The sequence below is a fragment of the Balaenoptera borealis genome, assembly GCF_965194805.1.
Source record: "Balaenoptera borealis genome assembly, chromosome: 12".
NCBI lineage: Eukaryota > Metazoa > Chordata > Mammalia > Artiodactyla > Balaenopteridae > Balaenoptera > Balaenoptera borealis.
Window position 1 is genome coordinate 31,318,933 of NC_138869.1, and position 15,458 is coordinate 31,334,390.

At 40.3% G+C, this 15,458-nt stretch overlaps 1 protein-coding gene across 29 annotated transcripts in view; it reads left to right on the plus strand.

Moving 5' to 3' along the window:
• Positions 1–12,144, plus strand: part of CADPS (calcium dependent secretion activator) — a 781,950-nt gene extending 769,806 nt beyond the window's left edge. For all 29 annotated transcript variants that reach the window (XM_082344670.1, XM_082344669.1, XM_082344650.1 and 26 more), the window contains 2 exons: positions 7,571–7,675; positions 10,920–12,144. In XM_082344670.1, coding sequence (XP_082200796.1) covers positions 7,571–7,675; positions 10,920–11,099 — 285 coding nt within the window. In that variant the 3' untranslated portion in view covers positions 11,100–12,144. The remainder of the gene's footprint in view (positions 1–7,570; positions 7,676–10,919) is intronic.
• Positions 12,145–15,458: the final 3,314 nt, after the last annotated feature.

The window sequence follows — 15,458 nt, forward strand, 5'->3', positions numbered from 1 at the left end:
GGGCTCTAGAGCGCAGGCTCAGTAGTTGTGGTGCATGGACTTAGTTGCTCCATGGCCTGTGGGATCCTCCCGGACCAGGGCTCAAGCCCGTGTCCCCTGCATTTGCAGGTGGACTCCCAACCATTGCGCCACCAGGGAAGTCCCTGAATCACAGTTTTTAATCAAAGAAAGTGTGTGAAGATGTGTGTTTGTGCATGGTGCAGTTATTGGTCCGTAGGTCAAATACCAAATTTTCTAAAAGCTCATTTTCACTATATTGGACTAAATATTACCTTCCATTGTAGGCATGGGGCAGCATGTCTTGTTCAGAAGGTGTGTGTATGTGCGTGTGTTTTGCTAAAAGTGACACACTGCAGTACGCATGTTAGACTTCAATAAAATGTTTCTTTAAAGAAAAAAGCAACACAGGAAGAACTGAGTTTTGCACTAAACTATTTTCATTGGATTTGTGACTCTGCCTAAAATTTCTCTTCTAGCACTTCTGGTGACATCTTTACTTACACATGAAACTGAATTTCCCCAAGGTTCTATTTTACTCTCCCTGTTCACAGAAAATATTAAAACTTATAATGGATAATTTTTCAGAACTGAAACTTTTATCAGTGTCATAACTTTTGTATTTCCAAAACTCTGTTAGGAAAGTTCAATTCATTATGACAAAGGCAATATTTCTAGTTGTATTTCTCATTGAAAGCTCAAACTACCCACAGTGAGAATTTTCTTTTAGTAGCAATTGCTGAGTTACCAACCTAAGAGAAAGTAAGAAGGGATTAGATAGGGCTACGGGGGGAAATTAAAAATACGTTGATGCTAACACAACATTGTAAATCAACTATACTCCAATAAAAAAATTGTTTTAATTTAAAAAACCCTATATATATATATATATATATATATATATATATATATATACATATATATATATATGTATATATATAGTTGGAATATATATATATATATAGTTGGAATATATATATATATTTTCAAACAATAAACAAATGGAGTAAAATGTTAACAATAGGTGAATCTGGGTAAAAGGTATATGGGTGTCATTTATACTATTTTATTTTTACAACTTTTCTAAGTTTTAAAGTATTTCTAAGTAAAACAGAATATGCATATTATATAGTAAATATATTTTCTGTTTAATAAAACAAATACGTTGATGCTACCTAAGAAATGGCACCTCTCATCCCCATCCAACTTTCTGATCATTTCCCTTAAGAGTCAGCCATGATTATCTCTCATCCATTAGTTGTTTAAGGCTGTTGAGTGGTTTTCCGTGGGAAAACCCCTGACTCGCCTCCCTCTGCCTAGTGACTTTCTAAGCTCATAAAAAAGTAAAATCTTTTCAACACCAGGCCAAGCTTGGGCTCTGAGGGAGACAGATCCAAGAGCATTATCCTACCCACACACTTCTCCTTTGAGACGTTCAGAGCTGAATGACTTTGCTGAAAAGGCACCTGGAAACCAGAGCTGTTTCTATATAAACAAGCCATTGCTTTTTAAAATTACTGAGGTGAATGTGACAACTCGTACAGATGTAGTGGTAAATAACCAACTTGAAGGCTGTCCCACTGCTTACTAGTTGTGTGACCACAGGCTACTTATTTAACTTACCTATGCCCCTTTTTCTCATCTGCAAAACAGGGCTGTTAATAATATTGATACTCTATTGTTTGTTTTGTTTTTTAATTTTATTTTTATTTTTTATTGAAGTATAGTTGATTTACAGTGTTGTGTTAATTTCTGCTGTACAGCAAAGTGACTCCGTTTTTTATATATATATACACACACACACATTCTTTTTTATATTCTTTCCCATTATGGTTTATTCCAGGACATTGAATATAGTTCCCTGTACTATACAGTAGGACCTTGTTGTCCATCCATTCTATATGTAATAGTTTGCATCTACCAACCCCAAACTCCCAGTCCCTCCCTCCCCTTATAGATACTCTTGAGTTCAACTCGATGATGAAATTATACAATGCTTGTAGAATGCTCTTCACAGTGCTTGTACATTGTAAGGACTCGGTGTTCAATGAGTAGGTAACTATTTTTATTAATTTTGTGACTGTGTACGTATGTGTATGTGTGTATTAGGAATCCTGTACAAAATAGTACTTTGTTAAAAACTGAGACTCTATAAAGTCCTATGGAATGGTGTTGTCTGATGGGGGGGGGTTGTGTAAGTTACGCGGGTATGTTACCCTTGTAATTAATGAGTATGGAAACACATTGAGTAGTTCTGTCTCCTTTTCAGCCTCTGTCCCTTGTTTTCATTGCCACTCAGGTATGCGATGTGGCTGGCTCCAAAAACGAATCATTAACAGTCAGGTCCCTTTAGGACGTTGAATTAACATCAAGATAGGGGTGGGAGTAGGGAATTTAGACTCATCTAGGTGGCTGTGATGACAGGGGCATAAAGGCAGCAGCAGTCACTGGAATAACACTCTATCCTGCTGATGAGGGATTATCCAAATCCAAGTGAAAGTCCATTTTCTGGGAACCCTATATTGTCCCGTGAGGTGTGAATTATTCATCCTGTCTCACAATCCTGCAGCACTTCCCAAGGATAAAATTCCCAGGGGGAAACAATGAACCCAAGGCTGGGGACTAGGGAGAGGTGAATGATTCACTTCTCAGTTGCAAAATTTAAGGAGGAGCCAAAAAATATAGTAATCAAATACTTATTTTAATATGTTAAAAAAATCAAAATGAATGCAAAATATCTATGATGAACAAAATACTAAAATATTCATTAAAGGCAGCATCCAATCCTGCACTTGCAAGATCCTGCCTCACTTGCCTCACCCCAATCCTAGCTGTAGTGAGCCCCTGCATGACAGAAGAGACATGTTGTGTATAACGATTCTTCTGCATGAAGTCAGTGTAACTGCAGGGCAGAATGTGTGGCCCGATTATTGGCAAGTTAATTTCTACTAGAAATGGATCAAGAAAATTCTTCTGTACTGTATATTAAAAGGATACCTGTTATGTTTTTGAGAGTAATAATAACAACAGTGGCTAAATTTTATTGAGTGCTTACTATGTGACAGTCACTGTGCTAGGCCCTTTACATAATTATCTCTTTTAACACTCACAGTAATCCTATGAAGTAAGTATTAACCCCAAGAGGAGACTAGGGGTCAGAAAGTTAAGTAGCTTGCTTGAGTTTATCCAGCTAATAAGTAGCCAGCCCAAGCTGAAGCTGTAATTTATCCACACAGGATTTGAAAAATCACTCATTATTTGTCTGAATCCTTTGAATCCAGTATATAAATCTAGGTCAATATAGTTTTAAATGTGTATAATGCACCCAGGATGGTTTTATAGGTTTGGGTGATGATCTAACACAGAACAACTTTACAGTGGAATTACTTTGAGCTAGTCATGTGTCCTGTAAGACTTACGCATATGATTCCAGAGATATTCCAATAGGAATAATTTCTTCCACCGTCGCATGGCTTTCTCTGGTCACTTGCTCTGCTTTCTTCCTTGTTTCGTGGTATTTCTTGGGTTGAGAAAGAGAGAGAAAAAGAGGAGAGAGATGATGTTAATGGTGGTGATGATGAAGATGTTAGTGGTGACGGTGATGTGACAATTGTGATGATGCTGGTGGTGGTGGTCATCATGGTAGTAGCTAACATTTATTGAGGCCTTATTATGTGCCAAGTACTGTGATGTGAGCTTTATTAGCATTAATTCATTTAGCATCAAAAAGCCTATGAAAGGCTGATTAATTCCCATTTTCTGATTGAGAAAATGAGTCTCTGAGAATATAAGTAACTTGCCCAAGATCACAAACCTAGGCAAAAGACAGGTAAGGCCTGTGCTGTTAACAACTATGATGGAAGAAAGGGAGAGAGGGAGCGAGGGAGGAAGGGAGGGAAGGGAGGGAGGGAAAAGAATTAAATGGCACAGTTTTAGATCAACCTTCCAGGTTCTCTTTGTTTTGCATTCAATTAAAAAAAATTTTTTTTATTGAAGTATAGTTGATTTACAATGTCATGTTAGTTTCAGGTGATTTTAACTACCCAAGAAGTTCCTGCAGGCCGTAGCTGTGATGGGCGTCCTTTTGGCTTCCAACTCTAACACCTTCACAGAATTATCCCCAGAGAACATACTTTAGAGGTACCCAGGGTACTGGGGATTTTATTTCTCTAGGGCTTTTTTAGGATTAAAGTAACCTTATGTAGAAAGTTTCCATTTAATATACCTGAATTAAGGGCAGGCAGCAAAGGAGTCATGAGTATACTTAAATACTTAGTATATGTCATCAGCTCACAATTTTTATTTCTAAGGGTTTAGAGTGCATTTTACCAAAATTTTAGTGCCCAGGTATCAGGCTATCTCTGGAAAACGCATGTCTGAACCAGAGACAAAACAAAGTGGGGAGAACTTAAAATGTTTTATGAATTTCCTCTTTGGAAGAATCATAACAAATCTGCTGTATTAGCATCGATCTCAAATAAAGCAAACCTGATTAATAAGCACTGTGAACTGAATGTTATAACAACTGGCTTTCTGGAAGGGAGAATGCCCTGGTTTGTGGCATTTGCCAATTTCCACAGGGTAAAAACCCCCACTAAGGCCTATTTCTAGATATCAATGTGATACCTCTGAATGTAGAGTTGGGAAGAGATACACAAGATCAGCTCTCATGTCCAGCGCACTATTACACCCTCCTAGGGAGGAGTCATTAGATGGTCAGCTTTTTCACTCCAGTGCCTAATCCTGGAAAACTGCCACTTCTGGACTCACTAGCTGTGTAACCTTGGGCAAGTCACTTCACCTCTCTGGGCCTTTGTTTCCTCCTCTACAAAGGAGGGGCTCTGTGGAACATCCCCTTCACCTCTAATGTTTTAAAGTTCTAGAAGGCTGTGACTCCTGCTTTCTCCAACATCCAAGTGCCTTTAAGCGCCTTTCTGGAAAACCAAGTTAGCGCTGTGCTTCATCCAAGAGTGCCTCCAATTTCATCTACTGAGCATAAGGTTTGGAAAGGCGTGACTTACTCCCTTTTGCCTCTTGAAATGTGTAGCCAATGGGGCATCATACATTTTTTACACTTCTTTTGCTAGATGTGAGATCCAGGAGAAAAAGCATGGATGTTCCAGGGCTTTCTTGTTCTCCTGGGGTGGGAATCTGTGAGCGCGATGCGCTGATCCATCCATCGCTACATGCAGTTCCTACCGCCCTACCCTTTCAGCAGCAGAGAAAGAGTATTGATAGCAGTCTACCTTTCCCTTTTTATTTTTTAATAGCCAAAAGCCATTTACAAGAATGGGAATTACTTACATAAAATGGGGGCTGGGGGGAGTTCGTTATTTTTTTCCCCTGAAAGGTGGCATATCTCTCAGCAAAGAGAAAAAGGCATGTTGCACAAGGCTTGCTGGCAGTGATAGAAGCCAGCGCTGGTTTGCCCGTTGTCACAGCCAAAGCAAAATGCCACCTCTGCCTAGAAGCCAGAGTGCCACATTCCTCTTTTGTGTCCCTGAGATGCACTCATCATGGGGTCCTGGTCTTGTAGGTTTGGCCAGGAGGTCACCCAGGTTCCTTTGAAGGTCATTTTCCAACCCCAGGAGGTGGGAGTCGGTGGTAGGGGGCGTTGCTCATGACTCTCAAAATAGATTATTTGAGCCCCCCAGATTTCATGTCAGAATAAGTCAGTAAATGTGGAATTTGAGGCCTGGGGTAAACACAAGAGGTCCCCCAGCTGAGGGTAAAGTAGGGCTGTAGAAACACCCATGACCTAGTCATATTCCTATCCCTAGTCCCTTAACAAACCCAGATGCAGTGACAGCAAGAGCTCCAGAATCCCAAGGCAAGAGGTGCCAAAAACACCTCCAAATAATCACAACCCCCCCAAAAAAAGTTTCAGTGAAATGTTCTCGCTCCTAGAGGAGAAAACCTGTCCATGCCTGAAGCAGCTTGACCAGGGCAAACTGCCACTCCTATGTGGAGTGAACTGCAGATCTCAAGAAAAAAATCCCTACCCCCCCAACCCCGCCTGCTCCCTTGGGGAGGGACAGAAGGTTCCTGAAACTGACAGTTTCGCCTCCGTGATCTTTAAAAGAGCAGAAGCTGGCTGTGAGGCTGCAGTGCTGCCTTGATTGGGGTAGTGTGGTCTCTGTTTGCGGCTGGGCTCCAAGGAGAGCCACAATTGGCTCTGATGAGGAAAGAGCCTAGAAACGAACGATTGCAAAGAGGGCTTCGGAACGCCATGGCTGAGACTGTGTCGTTTCTTGCAAGGTGAAACTTGGCAGTTCTACCTTGCAAGTAAAAACCCAAATTAATTTTTTTTTAAAGAAATTAAGTCAGAAACAAGGCTTCGGAAAAACTGTGAGTGTTAGGCATAAACTGATTTTGGATGATCTTTAGGTGAGAAAGGGTGGAGTTACCATCAGAAACATGTTTTTATTTATGCTTTTCAAATCTCCACTGGTGTGCGTGTGCGTGTGTGCGTGTGCGTGTGTGCGTGTGCGTTAACAGGAGAGTATGCAGTGTTTCAATTCTCTAACCACTTTTTTTTTTTTTACATCTTTTCTGCACACAGTTCATATACATGCCCTATAAATCAATATATAGGTCCATCCACACCTTTTCATTTTATTTGTAAATTGTTTGGTATAAGCGGGAATGCGTAATGAAACCTGGTGAAGTTTAAAAGATTAGATTTTTTTTTTTGTACTGACACTTCATAACACTGTTCATATGTCTCCGAGTGAGATTTATGAATATATGAGCAGTACTGCAAAATTATACCGCACCAGAGACTCCATGCACCACAGGGGTGGCAGTCTAAAGTGACACAGCTTCAAGCATTTTTCACAGACAAGAAGCAAAATTTAACCCCCTTAAGGGGAAGTATGATTTCAACAGCTTGAAATGAGCTCATTTGTAGATGTTTTTTTTTCTCTCATCTTCCATAATTTTTTGGTGTTAAGATTAAAACAGATTGCACAGCCAACGTAAGGCCACATAAGCTGCCCAGAGTATAATTTGGCCCTTAAAGAGAAACCCTCCTTCATTGTCTTTATCCGAATGCCCCTTTAGGGTAAAGGAAGGTAAACTTTGCCCTAAATTCCTAAGGCTCTCAGCCTGATTCCCAGAATTGTCCTAAGCAGACAGGGTCTGGATTTTTTTCAAAAGGTAAGTAGCAAGTGGCATCGATTGGTTCAGTGGAGAAGCCCCCATCGTCTTGGACACCCAAGACAATGGCGTTAGGACACAAACAGTGACTTAAATCTCAACTGAGTAAAATGAACCAACAAAAAGGAGAATCAGAAGAGCAAACGGTGGCCTTTATGAATTGATTGTATATGAGGTGTGTATAGTGGAAGAGTTCTGTTTTCGATTCAAAGTCCAAACCGATCTCTTTTCGGCTGATCTGGTACCACGGGATTTTTGCGTCAATCACTGTTCATGATCTGTGTGCTCTGAAATTCTCTTTAACCATTTTGTTTTCCTCTTGGAACAGAGCAGGTGCTCACACGTGGCCTGTTTCGTCTCTGCTCTTAAATGCTCCATGATGTGTTGGCTGGAGAACTTTTGTCTTTTTTTTCAGCAATGGTACAGCAGCTCCATGAACGTGATCTGTACCTGGCTGACGGACCGGATGGACTTACAGCTTCACATTTATCAGTTGAAAACACTAATTAGGATGGTAAAGGTAAAAGAAAACATAATGATTCTCCTTTGCAAACAGCTCACTGAAATACATTTCATTGGCAAGCTGCAGAACTTCCTTAACACAAAAAATATTAGTTTACATATAAAACAAGGTGATTCCTAAAATAGTATCTCAGGCAAGAAAAACCGGTGAAATCACTTTGGGATGCCTGGTTAATTTATTACTCAGACATCAAAGCGAAATTTAATAAAAAGGAATTTGATATTTTATCCAGACTGGAAAAATACTTTATGTATTTGCCATGCAAATATACTGCAAGGGCCATCATGCCCTTTGCATTAAACGTTCAAAAGCTGGCTTTTGGGTAGCACTATGCTAATCGCATCCATTACCAATTTCATTTATGGTTTAATTAAATAAAATTTTGCCACAATTAATTTAATAGAAATATTTCCCTCCGGCTCTTTCTAAATATGTCCTGGGATCATTATCAGGATGCAAATCAATATTGTTCTTGTAGTTAATTGAAGTAGTTTCTCTTACAATGCGTGTATACAGTCAAATGTAAAGGATCACGAAGGTGAGGTAACATACCCTGAACGTAGCTTTTTTTTCCCCCTGTTCTTGTGTGTGTGCCTTGGACTAATGATAATTATTTCAGCGTGAAATCTCAGTGGTTTACATGAAATAATAAGATCACAGAAGGGGGTAAATACATTTTTGATCATTTCAGTTTCCATTTGATGCTTCACCATAGAGGGTTTTAAAACATTCGTATGCAAAAATCTCATTCAGAGCACAAAGTCTCTTTCAAAATATTTTAATGATAAAACGGAGGTGAATTTCCATTTCTTAACAGTTTGCTGAAAGTCCTCCCTCCCCCGTCCCCGCTATTTCCCCCCCCCCCCGCCCCATTTCTTAGTCTCTTTCGGATTAGCGCCATTTCATTGAAGGTGCTCCTCTACCCCAGTGCTGACTTAAAACCAATTACTGTTCCGTTGAGTGTAATTAAGGAGAATTATTATCATATGCATTTGATCTCACAAAGAGTCCTCCCAGGGAAGGTTGCAGACAGCAGTGTACTGCAGCTCTTAAAAAAGAAATCTATGCACTTGGACTATGCACCCAGCCTAATTTTCATATATTTAAATTTCAGTTCCTTAAGGCAACCTCACTAACCATTGCCTGACCCCTTGCGTTCCATTTTCTGGCTATAAATACTCTTAAGGGGAATTTTTTCTGTTTGACCCTTCCTGGGTAGACATGAAAAGAAGACATGAATTTTAGTGTGTTAGAATATCTTCCCATTACTGATTTTCAGATTTTTGTTGAGACTGTTAGAATTAGCAATATTTTATTAAGAAAAAAATACAAGTCAGAGAGGAGGTTTCTTCTTAGCCTCTGCCAAAAACAACACAAACATGAACCACAGGCAAGGGACACAGAAACGTCCCTGCCAAAGGAACTCCTTCACTTTTGCCAAAAGTGGGCCCAGCTTAACTAGAGCCACAGCACAGAGGGATGAAGCAGAATTCACCACCTCTTCGCTAAGTACGTTACCCAGTGGCCTCCTTCTCCGAGGCAAACTTCCAATGATAATTGGCTTTCTTTCCTGCCTCTGCATCACTCGGTTTATTCATCCATTCATTCATTATCCAGCAAGCATTTATTCTTCCAGCCTTGGACAAATATTAGTTGAGCCCCTACTTGTATACTACAAGATGGAGTATTTTTAAAAAATGACTCTATGTGGTCCCTGCCCTTAGACATTCAGAGTCTGGCTGGGAAACACACTGCTCTGGAATTTGACTAGAGAGGAGAATATTCAAGTGATTTCTACCTTTTTCCCCTCATATTCTCCAATCAATTCTAAGTGATTGAAAAGTACAGAAAAATCAAGTAAATCATCTGGATATCTGGTCTCCACCAGACCTAGCATTTTACTCAGCCTCCTACCCTTCCCCCTCCAGGTACAGACACAGTTCCGCTAGCTACCTAGCCTTGCAGCTTGATCCATAGTTAGGATGACCTTTGAATTTAGTGTCGAAACCAGATTACTTTGAAGAAAGAAAGAAGCTGCTACACATAATCCTACTGGGACCATAGATATAAACTGGCAAAGGGTACACGTGGTCATCCTATCCATAATCTTTTATTACTGGACTTCACTGAGCTGAACAGCATTCACTAGTTAACTCTGCAGTCATTAATTACCACATGAGACCTTCAGGAGTGGTTGACATGGTGATTGACACTAGGACTGCATCAGATGGACTCCAAAAACCAGAAATCATAATGCAAGTGGCGTTGAAGTATGTTACTGTTCCTCCTTTTGACCCCTTAGCAAGTTTCCCATATCAAGAGGAGAAACAAACAGCAGAATCAGTAGCTGAAATGATATGCAGCGTGATGAGGAGAGTTGTAGTTAGAGAGGGACCTTTTGCAAAAAAATGTTTTGTGAAGTAGACAACAGCCAGATGCTTCTGGTCATGTTCAATTAACGCGAAGGGATTCCTAGAAAAACAGTCCCTGGGATACCTAAGGAAATCCAAGAGAAATCGCCTGAAGGAACAAAGAAAGAACTTGTGGTACAGCAATACCAAACCATTGTTCTTGAAAAAGAGCCAAATTTCTTCCCTGAGACCATGAAGTTGTGAACAGAATAGATACACTTCTTTCCTAAGGAGACGAGAAATGTCACATGCCCGCAACATATTGATGAGGCATTAACGCTCCATCTTCCCCGTAATTGTTGCTGCCCGTGATCGGTTTCGTATACCGACATGCATATGTCTGTCTTGTGAATGAGACAGAGGGATACGCAGTTACAAGCCTCACAAATACTAAGGACCAGACTGCAGCAGAAATCATAAAATACCATAATCATTTGATCCATTATTTATGTGTTATAGCCCCTCACACTGTCTATCATATGATACGATACAAACCTAAGAGAAAGAACCAGACCAAAAAAAAAAAAAAAAAGAACCAAAACAATTATGGAACATTTCGCTTTACAGAACTGAATAAACACAAGCTTATGTTCTTTGCTTTGTCTCATCTAATACAGTTTATCCTGTCACCATTTCTCATTTTCTGTCATTCAACAAATCTCAGTTTTCAGTACAAGTGAAATCTGAGCATGGTGGCTTTTCATGTGACAGTGCATGAAGTGTGACACTTAGCTGAGGTCAGTATTCTCAACCCCATGCTTGCCTTGTGCCCTGTCCCTCCCTTCATGGAGATGAGATCTCCCTCATCACCGCATCTTTTCCCTCCTTAGAAAACCTATAGAGACTTCCGACTGCAAGGAGTCCTGGACTCAACCTTAAACAGCAAGACCTACGAAACCATCCGGAACCGTCTCACAGTGGAGGAGGCCACAGCGTCCGTGAGCGAGGGCGGGGGTCTGCAGGGAATCAGCATGAAGGACAGCGATGAGGAAGACGAAGAGGACGATTAGAACGCTTGGGCCTGGAGTCCACTAGGACAGAGTCTTGTAATCAATGCATGTCCTTAGTCTGTTAGTTAACCCCATTATGGAATTTTCTGTCAACTACCATGCCATGAGATGTGTACTGATACAACTGCCATTTTAGCTACGTGGTACCGAGATTAGCAAACGACCTTCAACTCTACGATTTCCCGAATCCATGTCTATATGTTTACAAGCAATATGGAGCACCATTCTTTAAATACCGTTTATGGAGAATACATAGTTCAGTTGCTAGGTGTATCCCTGTTATCAGCAGAGTTCAATGATGCTTTGTCAACGTGCTGTGTGAGCATCGACGGTAAATGGATGTGAGGGCGAGTACGCCAGGTACTTTCTTTGTCTCCCGTATATGGATGCCAGTTACTTAAATGAGTACAATAAATGAATTTAACTAAGACACATAGATCTGCTTTGTTTTTTGAAAAACAGAAGGCAAGTCTCCAATAACCAACTTTCAGTTCTTTCTGTTCCCCTAAAACTGAAAAATGAACCCTTGGTGTCCTGTTAACCCATCCTTTCATTTATCCAGATAGTTACCCAAAAAAGGATGGCTACATACCAATGGATTGATCCTCCTAATTGCCACGGCAAGGGCGATCCTATCATAACATCCAGCACAGTTCAGAGCGACTGTCTTCTATCAAAGTTCATCCTATTAAATGTTATGTTTTGCTTTTATGTTTCAATAACCGTGTATGTTAAAAAAAAAAAAAAGACCTGAATATTTAAATTATGACCCTAGACTATAAATGTGTTTATAATAAGACATGGATATTTCCTTCAGTAGATTGTAACCATAATTTAAATTATTTTGTTCCACACTGTTTTTTATATCTGTCATGTACATTGCATTTTGATCTGTAACTGCGTGACCCTGGGGTCTTCTGCAGAGCTCTTTCTTTCTGTGTAAAGTAGTAGATCCATCTTGCTTTTGCCTTATATAAAGCCTACAGTTAGGAAAGTGTGGAAAACTGTGGCTTCTCAATAAATAACTGTTCAAATGTCCCAAGAATACTTTTGAGTCTTTTTTTTCCTCTGTCTCCTTTGAAGCCAGAACTGAAACAGGCAAAGCAGGAAGACGTGCGGAAAGAGGAGGGAAGGGGTCATTTTCATAGAGTGTTCTCGAAACTGTTGGAGTGGGTAGTTTTCAAACGCTTGTCTCCACGAGAAACAGTCTAAAATTCCATTAATTCAGACTCCACTAATTCAGAATCTGTGGGCATTTGGACATGTTGGACTGATTACACTTGCATTATAGGATAAATAAGGGTTTGCTAAGCAAGAGAGTAGTGTAAACGAGAGAAATGTTTCTCCTGTATGAAGAGAAGGCCAACAAACTGTTTTTAAGCACCACTTTAACAGCAGTGTTTGCATTCAAACAAAGCGTGTGCCAATTATATATGATTCTTATATATTTGTTAAAGCATTTTACAAGATTCTCTTAAGCTATGGAGTACTCTTCTCGCTCCCCAGTCCTTGTCAGCCATATAATCACCTAAGTTTAAAAGAAACCAAACATTTTGGTAGCCTTACCTGTTTTATTTGTGCCTGCCACTAAATCAAGCTGACCTTTCCTTGGGGCTGACTGCGGTTTTAGAGAAATGACTCCTTTTTCAATTGGACCAGGCAGAATTCTCACCAGTTGGTCTCGACAGATCAACCCCTCTAAATAACATGTCTCTGTTTAATCCTTGAGGTCTGCAGGGACAAATCACCAGTACTTCCTGCCCTTAGTACTTCAAACAACTCCCATTTATTGAGCAACTATTTTATGCCAATAGTTGCCATTATTGGGCAACTATTTTATTATCAAATGTATTTATTTTATACATTCTGCATGTCTTAACCGCATTCAGATCTCACAACAACTGTAAGAGGAGAGGGCTGTTATTATCCTCATTATAGACGAGAAAATTGAGATCAGAAAGCTTAAGGTAACTTGCCCTATGGTTACACAACTCCACTCAGAAACATTAGAGATACTAGCATAGAACTGTTCAGACGAATGATGGGGATATAGCACCAGGTGCGAAAAATCTTTGATCACCTAACAGCACGAAGTTAAGTCAGTGTGGCAAAGGTAGAATTTTGTGAAATATATTTGTATTAATGATATTTTGAGTTGCAAAACTAAAGCATATTTCTCTCAACAATTAAAAACAACTCAAAGATGCACAAGAGAGTGTATAGGATTGGAAAAAGGAAGAAAGTGCTCAGGAGCCTGGAGGAGTGAGTGAGATAACTAACCAAGAGGCATAAAGAGAAACAAGTTAGACAAGACCTTAAACCAAGTTTTTTTGTTTTTGTTTTTAAGTTTCCTTCAAAAGAAGAATTCGCCACAGCCTAGCACTGAGGGTCCTGTTGGATACCATCCCCCAGCAGGAATGCCCTGGAGGGAGGGCTGTGGAGAAGGAAATGACATCAGAAGAGCTCAGAGACAACAACAGCAACAAAACTGACTAAGTTCAAGTCTCAGGTTATCATTGCCACAGACTCAAAACAGAGCTCTAGCTCTGGGGACCTAGAGCTTTCTTTTTTATTCCTTTGGGATGTAATCTGAAGTTTTCTTTTCCTTTTTTTTTTTTTAATTAAAATACAATACACCTGCAGAAGAGTGCACACATCCTAAGCATACAGCTCGATGATCTGTGAAAGTGGCCACACTCTTTGAATTGTCACCAGGTCAAGAACTAGAACACAGTGAACACCCCAGATAGACCCATGCTGGTGCCCCTTCCCAGTCTCTCCCCCTCCTTAGGGGTAACGGTTATCCAAAGGCAACCCCTATCCTGGTTTCTAATTGCATCAGTTAAGTTGAAACCTTCGTGCAATTAGACTCACAGTACATATTCTTTTATGCCTGGCTTCTTTTTGCTGTATGTCATACTCTTGGTGTAGCTGTGGTTCATTTCTTCCCAATGTGCTATAGTATTCCAATGTATGACTATACCACAATTTACTTATCCATGTTAACGTTTCGTTTTTAGTTTGGGGCTTATAGGAATCATACTGCCATGAATTTGTTCGTATGTATCTTGTGGTCCAATTGCTGGGTCAGAGGGTAAAGATATGTTGCTCATTTTTAGGAAATACTGCCAGTTTTCCACAGAGCAAGAACAAAGTTACACTGTTACCAGCAGAGAATCAAAGCCCCTGACAACAGTAGGTACTGGCCTTGACAGTACTAAGTATTGTCACTAATTTTGGTCATTCTGGTAAGTGGTGCAGTGCTTTATAATTGTAGTTCACTGATTACACAAACGGAGTTGATTGCCTTTCAACACATGTATTGGCAGTTTGGGTAGCTTCTCTTGTGAAGTGCATGTTTACGTTTCTTTCCCTTTTCTTAAAAGAGGAAAATTCTAGAGTTATTTGAAGGCTGGTAGGGAAGAAGCCTTAGGAAAAAGTGCCAGATGAATGGTGAGAGATCGAGATGTAGAGGGAAATGCTAACCTGATGGAAAAGCATTCACTATATTAACAATCAGTCCACAAAGAGTTGAGTCCATACTGGCTGGGGAGTGCTGGAAACCCCCAGGCTCTCTCTCTAATCCATTCCCTCTCATTAGCCAGTGGGACCTTTCTAAAAGGTAACTGTGCTCTTGTCCATCCTCTAATTAAAAGAATTCAGTGGCTCCCCTTGCTCATAGAATGAAGCCCAAATTGGTTAAGGTGACGTACAAGGTCGTGTATGATCTGATCCTCACCTACCCCTCCAGCCTCCTCTGCTAACCCTACACCTCTCTCTCTCTAGGTTACAGCTACCCCTGCCATCTTTCACTTCCTGTGCACCGTGATGCTTCCCACCTGGGCCCCTCCCTCTGAGCACTTCATCTCTTCCTTCACATCCCAGCTAATTAAATTTGACTTCCCCATGGAAGCCCTTCCAAACCCTGCCCTCAGTCCAGCATCCATTTCCCTGGTATATATCCTCATGACGCTCTCTACTTCTCTTTCATACTATTCATCACACTATTCATGGAGGAGTTATCTGCATCATTACATGTTTCATGTAGCTCCTCTCCACTTCAGGTGGATGTGATCTGTGCCAGCTTCCCTACTCTATCCTTATTGTAGTCACTCAATATATAATTAATAAATGAAGGCCGAAAGTACAAAAGTGTTAAGTCATCGGATTACTATTCTCTTAGAACCTTCAGAAGGTATGACTCTTCAAAAGACTTATATAGACTAAATACTGTAAGATTCAGAGGAGGGTTCAGAGGAGAAGGAAAGGAAGACTTCCTGGAGGAGGGGGTCTTGAAGAGCCCATAGAGAAGACAGGAAAAGACATGGACCAAAGCAGAGGGAGGTGAGGGGATGTGCC